This window comes from Nicotiana attenuata, unplaced genomic scaffold (assembly GCF_001879085.1).
Source record: "Nicotiana attenuata strain UT unplaced genomic scaffold, NIATTr2, whole genome shotgun sequence".
Taxonomy (NCBI): Eukaryota; Viridiplantae; Streptophyta; class Magnoliopsida; order Solanales; family Solanaceae; genus Nicotiana; species Nicotiana attenuata.
This window is the reverse complement of record NW_017671947.1, coordinates 182,037-190,756: the sequence shown is the minus strand read 5'-3', so window position 1 is coordinate 190,756 and position 8,720 is coordinate 182,037. Positions and strand designations below refer to the sequence as shown.

At 38.9% G+C, this 8,720-nt stretch overlaps 1 protein-coding gene across 1 annotated transcript in view; it reads left to right on the top strand.

Moving 5' to 3' along the window:
- Positions 1-6,302, top strand: part of LOC109210991 (histone acetyltransferase GCN5) — a 42,287-nt gene extending 35,985 nt beyond the window's left edge. Inside the window, exons 11-13 of the mRNA XM_019374478.1 lie at positions 3,712-3,805; positions 5,569-5,710; positions 5,817-6,302. Coding sequence (XP_019230023.1) covers positions 3,712-3,805; positions 5,569-5,710; positions 5,817-5,880 — 300 coding nt within the window. The 3' untranslated portion in view covers positions 5,881-6,302. The remainder of the gene's footprint in view (positions 1-3,711; positions 3,806-5,568; positions 5,711-5,816) is intronic.
- The last annotated feature ends 2,418 nt before the right edge of the window (positions 6,303-8,720 follow it).

Genomic DNA, 8,720 nt, shown 5'->3' with positions numbered 1-8,720 from the left:
ATATATATTAAAACGATCCGCGCACTGCGCGAGTATGTATACTAGTTTCATGAATAGTTGACAAAACATTACCAGTCATCTATAATTCTTTAAGTGGAAGCAAAATGACGTACAATATCTCTAATCCCCACATACATACATGACCCGTACTGTGTTTACGGAGCCTGTAAACTGACATGAGAAAAATATGAAAGTGCCGGTAACAACGCCCCGGCTATATCTCAAAACAATGTACAAGGATCAATGTCAACCAAACATGTGAAGCGATTGCATGGGTAGCATATAGCCGCTTGTCTCTCACAACTACGGGCTAAGGAATAGAAACCATGAAATTATGAAATCATGAATAGGAAGAGAACAAGAAATTCATTTGAGCTTCCTTAGGATCTCTACTATGTTCCCCTACTTGAATTACTTCAATCTACATTACAAAAGTTCAATTGAACCAACATTAGCAATAGTTTTCATATTTTAGGTCTTTTAGGCATATTGTCAAACATTTAACATGCACGTTCGTCTACAACCTCCGATACAGGAATTCCTTCATCCTATAACCACGCTTAGGCAACCAATAATCTCCATTAGCACATGCATGCCCAACAATTTACTCCCAACCCATCAATCACATTATCCTGTTCTTCACAAACATCTAATTTCAAGGTTGAGAGCTTATGCTTTCTATCACCATCCCATAAGCTCTAACATTAAATCCTAACTATAATCTCATTATTTAACATTGCATGTGAGCTAGGGATGAAGTCTTACCTTGTTAGTAGAAGGCCTTGTATATCTCTTTCCTTGAATCCCCAAGGATTGAGCAAGAAATTGTGGTGTAGGAATGGTAGAGCTCTTCCCTCTCTCTCTAGAGTGTTACTCTCGCTCAAAACAATTTGATTCTCCTTCTAAAACCACAAACTTTGGCCTTTTATTAAAATAGAATCGAGTTAGAAATTTTCCAAAGATACCCCTCCGAGTCAGGTCTACGATCGGGAATTGGACTGCAAAATGGTTCTCCAGGTTTGAATTGGAACTGGATGGGTCTGAGATATGCCGTCCACATAACGGTTCTGTGGTACGCACATTGGATTGGAAAATCTCCTTCAAAAACTCCCCAGGTGGCCCGACCAATTTCGCGATGGATCTACGGTCCGCGAATCAGCTATGCGGTCCGCATAACCCACCGCGAAATAACCCTCAAATTCTAGTTTGCTTCAACCCCAATCGGCGATGATTCTGTGGTCAACGAAACTTCGCATTCACTGACCACAGAATCGCTCTCTCATGCCAATCCTTTTACCCACTTCGCGACGCATTGCACAACGAAACTTATTTACAATCTTTGCAACATATTAGCTTGGCCTTGGCACTATAAAACCTTAAATCCTTGGCGAACTTTTACGGGCCTTACAATTTGACAATGAATAAAGTCAAGGAAAAATGTGTAGGCTGAAGAAAGCCTTGTATGATGACGAAGCTGAGCCAATGACTACGATTATCCCAAGACCAATTTTGATGAACCCCATTGAAGCTGTAAGTAGTTCAGAAGCAGAATTTTCCTCATGCGACACTCTCAGTCTTCCATGGTATGATCCAGATTCATCAAGCTCACAAGCAATCAACTCGCCGTCAGTTATTGAGACCTCGAGATGGACCAAATCAGTAATGATGAGGGCTTGCAAGGTATTTGGGGTAAATGTGGCGTGGTTTGAACATGAGATTCTTGGCATGATCCTGTGTATGCAACAAAAGAGACAAAAGCAAATTCAGAAGTAGAAATCCTCAATCAAAGGCAACAAAAATGGAAAGAAGAAGCAGACTTTGGAGTTAGAAAGACTAAAGTGGGGTATGAATTCTGATGGCATGAAGGCAGGGGATAGGGACAGGTTCTCTAAAGCCTTTTCCGAATGAAGATAATAATTTTAAGCTGAAATGTACGGGGCCTCAATGAGGCAGAAAAAAGAAGTACAATAAAGTCACTAATTCACAAATGGAAAGCTGAAGAACGGTCCCCATATTGGATTAGACAAGTTCGGGGTAATAGATGGGTTGAATGGGTGGAGTTAAATTCAATTGGGAGAAGTGGAAGTTTTCCTGGTACTTTGGGACAAAAGGTTGTGGATCAACGAGGGAGTCCAACAAGGGTCATAAACTATTTCTTGCATGTTGGAAAGTACACAAGAAGATTTCAGATGGTGTTTCACAGGGGTATATGGGCCACATACAAACCTAGAGAGAGATTCTTTGGCATGAACTAGCAGCTATCCTAGGTATTTGGGATGAACAAGTCATTGGGGGAGATTCCAATGTCTGCAGATTTAAAAGTGAGGTAAAAATGTATTAGAAGGTCTAGGGCAATGAAGTCTTTCATTGATATTATACAAGATCTGGAAATCATAGATTTACCACTCCAAGGGTCTCAATACACTTGGTTCAGAGGGGAAGACTCTTTGCAAGCTTCTAGAATTGTTAGGTTCTTAATATTCATCGAATGGAATGACAATTTCAAAGCAATCAAGCAATTAGGCCTCCCAAGAGTCGTTTCTGATCATAGACCTTTGCTATTGAAATGTGGTGATTGGGGAGCCAACCCCTCCTATTTCAAGTTTGAAAACATGTGGCTAGAAGTAGATGGTTTCATTGACAAAATCAAAGGATGGTGGCAAAGTTATACAATTGGGAGCAATCCAAGACCTTTTTAATGCAAAAATTGAGAAGATTGAAGGACATTTCAGATTGGAACAGGGAAACCTTTGGCCAATTGGAAGCACAGAAGAATGAGTTGCTTGAAGACCTAGCCTTACTGGAGCAAGCAACTAAGAATAGAATGATGACTCGGGTAGAAAAGGAGAAATCTTACACTCACTGGACTTCCTAATGACCTTGATTCAGTACGTGACCAGATTTTGGCTAGTCCGACTATCCCTACAGTTGATGAATTATTCTCTCGATTACTTCGCCTTGCTGCAGCACCAAGTCACCCAGTGATCTCATCCTAGACACTTGACTCCTCTGTTCTCGCATCCCATGGATAATCGGGCATCTCAAACTATGGAAGAGGAGGAGGTCGTTTTGGAAGATCTAGACCCAAGTGTTCTTATTGTCATAAACTGAGACTACAGGTAATAGAGAACTTACACATATAGAGTTCAAAATGAGATAAGATTGTATGAAATGGTTTGTCTATGTCTTACCTAAACGTTCAGATGCACTAGTTTGTGGGTACACTATTATGCTTGTTATCAGCTCGTTGGGATCAAGGTTTAGTTGCTGTTACATTTACTTTTGGTTGGGTTGGGGGGGGGGGGGNTGGAGGGAAGAAGTGTGAGATTTAGAGAACCTCTAGCTTTACACAACCTTAATTTAATCTGAAATTCTTACCATCGCGGAAGGCAATGGGACTGGATGTAGCGGAACATATGGAGGGAAGAAGTGTGAGATTTAGAGAACCTCTAGCTTTACACAACCTTAATTTAATCTGAAATTCTTACCATCGCGGAAGGCAATCGGACTGGATGTAGCGGAACATATGGAAGATTCATATTGTGAGCCTCAACTAGTTTGGTATTAACATTGCTGGTTGATTGATTGATTGATTGTTTGGTTTACTTAAAGCTTTTGGTGCAAAAAGGCCAGCTAGCGCTGGGTTTAATGCTCTGTTTCTGTGTTTGATTAGATAGGCACTTCTTTAGTGAGTTTTTCTGTCTTGAGCAGATAATGCATGACCATCCTGATTCGTGGCCGTTCAAAGAACCTGTTGATGCACGGGATGTTCCTGATTATTATGACATCATCAAAGATCCAATAGGTAATTGCTTTTTGCTTTTTGTTTCTCTGGTGGTTGTTAATCATCTGCTAGAAATTTATTCAATTTCCTCTTTCTTTTCTTTTTTTAATTGGTAAAAGTGAATTGTATTTCACAATTGTGATGCACCAAACAGTTGCTACATGAATTAAAAGCTAAAGCTCTAATGAACTCTCAAGATGGTCATCCACTTGAATTACTTCTTGTTTTTTCCACAAATAGTTTTTACGAACAAATGTTTCCAATCTGTAGTCGAGTTTCGCTTCCCTTTAGAACCTCTTCTTTTTGCCATATGATGTGCAGTGTGGGTCAGGTGCAGTTTCTCTCTCTCTCTCTCTCTCTCTCTCTCTCTCTCTCTCTCTCTCTCTCTCTCTCTCTCGTGTTTGTTGCAATTCTTCCAGGCCAATAGTTCTTAGGCACGGACCTGACTGTTGTCCGCTTCATTTTAAATAGTACCAAAAGTATATTCGATTCATTCTTACCTACTTTACTATGTAATAAGTTGGTTATTGTTTCTTTTTCCCTTGATTCCATCGGTTATATCTTGAAAGATGGTATGTGTTATCACGTAATTCATTTTATTTCATCTCCCTTTTATCTTAAAAATATCTTACCATGTCCTTATTCCTGTAACACTCATGGGCATGGATTTTGATACACTGGAGGCTGCATGGTTGATTCTGGATGAGTGCTGTTACTACTGAAGTAGCTTCTTCTTTCTGTTTTCTGTATAGAATGTAACTGTCTATGTGGGCGTTCTATTATGCATATTGCATAGACCTTCCCTTTGTCCCCGTAAGCTACTGCATACTCAGGTTGCCGAACCGCAACTTGATTTCTGCTACGCTTCACTTTAAAATGAACACACTTGGCAGCCTAAATAGAGCTTGTATTGTCATTGTTGGTGTCCCACATCGGCTATGGTGAGGTGTTTGATTTCTTTATATGGTCTTGGACAATCCTCAACCCTTGAGCTAGTTTTTGGGGTTGAGTTAGGCCCAAGGTCCATTTCTTTAACATCAGTCTATCAACTGAGGCCCACCCAGTTCTTATTTCATAGACAGAAGTTTATAGTTGTGCGTTGTGTAATTTGGATATTATTTACAGATTGAAACTTATTCAAGCACCTGCCTGATCTTGATTGACTTCTTCTAGCCAAATATAGAATGCCCTTCCTTTTCATCCTTTTTGTTGTTGCTAAAGCGTGGCCAGAGACTTCAAAAGGTCTTACAATTGTGGATACACTCAGGGACAAATGTTATACGTTCAATTGTGGCCAAATTTCTTTTCATTGTTTGATCGCAGACTTGCATGTCATGAGGTTAATATTTCCAGTACAACTTTTCATTTTCAGCTATTTCTTTTCTTTCTTTGTACTTTACCATGTGAGAGGTAAGGCCAAATCAGATTTTGGAACCTTTTAAGTGATAAATACAAAAGTTCAGCTACAGAGGCTAAAGAGAGGGGTGGACAGAGTTATAATAATTCTTTTCCTACCATACGGGTCTGCGAGCATCCCGCTTTTTTTGTTTTGTTGTGGTTGTTGTTGTGGGTTGGTGAAATACATGTATGAAGATTCATGAATAGTTCCGTTCATTTGGTCTAATAGGCGTCTGATTGTGCCATGCAGACTATTTGCGAAACTTTTAGGATGTGTATCATTTGCACGTCAAGATTAAATCTAACTGCTCTTTCCCTCTGGACTCCTCTTTTAATTTCATTTATCATTAAGTTGTAACATTTTCTTCTGGTTATGTACAATGCAGATCTAAAAACAATGTCGAAGCGGGTTGAGTCGGAGTTATATTATGTGACATTTGATATGTTTGTTGCGGATGTCAGAAGGATGTTTGCTAATGCTCGCACTTACAATTCTCCTGAGACAATTTACTACAAATGTGCAACCAGGCAAGTATATTGCTCTTTAGTGCTCCAGATGTCTTTTTTCACAATTTGTTTTTTTATTATTTTATGCATGTCACAGTTTCAATTATCAATTTTTATCCGCTTACAGGCTTGAGTCACATTTCTCAAACAAAGTTCAAGCTGGTCTACAATCTGGTATCAAGATTCAGTAGCAATTTAGCTTGATTCTGGTTGAACTGACTGCACTTGAATCTCTTCATAACTGATGTCTTATGGTATCCTCCAATATTTAGAACCATGTTTTTTTTTGGGAGGTGGAGGAATTTGTAGAACGAGTAGATGTATAATAGTTATTTTATTTTAATGTGAACTTTTCAATGCATTTTATTTTGTAAGATGACATTTTTCGTATAGTTGGTGTTGGGTAGACGGCAAGGCATTTTGCCTCAGAGGGATCTCGGAGTTGCATGTTCATCGTCTGGGCTTCGGGTGGTCAGTTCTTGCTCTAGTGATTGGCGGTACTGCATGATTCTTATACGTAACCAAGGTAGTACGTATTCTGTAATCAGACGCACCTATTAGAGTTAACAAACATGTTAAATTATGATAACGAATTAGAGATATTCGACTTGTTTATCCTAGTTGACTTTGAAATCGAAGAATCAGATATGCACTTCGCTCTTTAAGTTGAAAAATGAAAGGATAAATGATGGGTATAAAAATGAAGCCTGAATGTCAATTTAGTGTAGAAAGAAGATAACTTTTAGTAATAGTTTTTCGGAAATGTCGAGTCATACAGTACACTTTTTCTAAAATATAAACGTATAGGAAATTATATTCAACGAATTTAAAAGGAAATCCTTCATTTTAAGGGGGTGAAAGTTGAATTCTTGGGATCAACACAGTTGTGTTGTAATTTCTATATGACATTGTTCTCAAATACTCTACAAATTATTCTTGTACCATTTCATAACCCATTTGAAGAGTCTAAATTTCTAAGTAGCATAAGAGTGCATTTTCTTTCAAAACTAACATTGTCAAGGTAACATAAAATTACATCTAATTTCTTGGTGTTTTTTGACACAAGTGTACAGATGCAGGTGGCTTGCTAATATAGTTAAAATATCATGGTATAGCCAGTTTTCACACTGGTCAATGAAAAATAGCCAGCATTTATCAAGTCAATGAAAAATAGCCACTATTTTGCTGCAACAGGGACCGGTCCAGTATAATATACGGGAGTTCTGGTGCATTTGTGTACGAACTCCAGCATATTATGCTGGACCGATATACTTTGCTAACTCCTGTAAAATTTGCGGGAGACTGGAGCACCAGTGCTCCAAACTCCAGTATATTATACTGGACAATTATACTTGCTGGAACTCCCGTAAAATTTGCGGGAGTTCCAGCATAATTATGCTTGAACTCCCGTAAAATTTGCGGGAGTTCCAGCATAATTATGCTTGAACTCCCGTAAAATTTGCGGGAGTTCAAGCATACTTATGCTGGAACTCCCGTAAAATTTGCGGACGTATTTTTTCCGATTTTGAACAGTGTTTTCGCTCAGATTTAAAGTGGCTAAATTTTGATGACTTTTGAAACTTGGCTATTTTTCAACGACCAGTGGTAAATCTGGCTATTTTTGAATTTCTCCCGCTAATATACTACATGAACATAGTATGTTAGCAATGTAACTAATTTCAGCTTTTCCTTAAATGCCCCTAATAACTTATTGCAACATATCAATAGGAGCGGTTTTTTTTGGGTCTTTTCACAAAAATTAAATTCAACCCCAGCGCCCCTTTCTGCAATCCAAATTTGGCGATTTCCCCTCTCCTTACCCCCCCTCCCGCCCGGTCTCTTTTCCCTCAACCTTTCATCTTCCTCCCAGCCCCTATTTCTTTCTCTACCAAATCATGTGAGGGAGATGTGTTTTGAGGAGTCTTGTTTGAGCAAATAATTGCTAAACCAATTAAAGATGAGTCAAAGGTGAATCTCAATTGAACTTAATAAATTCTAGATAAAATAACAAAAGCTTTTGTATAACGAGTAGAGTTCAGGAGCATTAAATAGTGGACTTAATTTGTTATACTCGACGATAGCATAAATGTGTAATAAATGCAAGCAATGATAAAGACTATAATGGGAAAGGAACTATCACCCAATGATTTTATGGTTGGGATATTCCTTTTTTCTGGCGGTGGCGTGAAACAACGAGAGATCCAAAAATGTATATGGGATCTTGAGATTTATGAATAAGGATTGGACAACACGTGCTTGAATAAATGAATAAGACAACTCTTTTGTATATTTTTCTTTCAACTTTTACAATATGTTCCAGTTCGAAAAAGACAGATCCCCTTTTTGTTCCCTATCTCTTCCTATTTATAAGGGACATTCCTCAAAAGCCCTAAAAAGTACAACATAAAGAATATTCTTTATGTTCACTCTAAACTTAAGTTACCGGTTACTATTCTATCCCAGCTGCCCGCTTCTGGCGTTAGCCTTCATGAGGACGTCCTTTAGTCGCTGTGTCGTGGTCGACCCCGTCCTTTGTCTTGCTTATCCGTTATCGTGGTTACCAAATTTGGACCTATACAGTTAGTCCCTCCACTTGTTGAGGTCGTAGCCCTACACGTCCTCGATAAGCGGACATCATTCGTTTTCGTCGTGGGAGAATTTGGCTATTAAATCACGTCGGGTCAACCAAGATCGAGAGAACGACACAACCGGCGGGGTCATGACTGGCATGGTTACCATGATGTGATGTCACTACCCTTCGCGTCATCATTACGCATCTTCCCGAGACAGCGTCTGCGTGCTTGTCGCTAGGGGTGTTCATGGTTCAGTTTGGATCGGTTTTTCCCTAAAAAGAAACCAAACCAAGTAAGTCGGTTTTTCAAATATTAGAACCAAACCAAACCAATTAAGTCAGTTTTTTCTTGATTCAGTTTATGTCGGTTTTTCGGTTTTTTCGGTTATTTGTCGGTTTTTTTAAATATAAGACATACACTACCAAACACATATTTCGGCAACCACATTTTCAACGTAA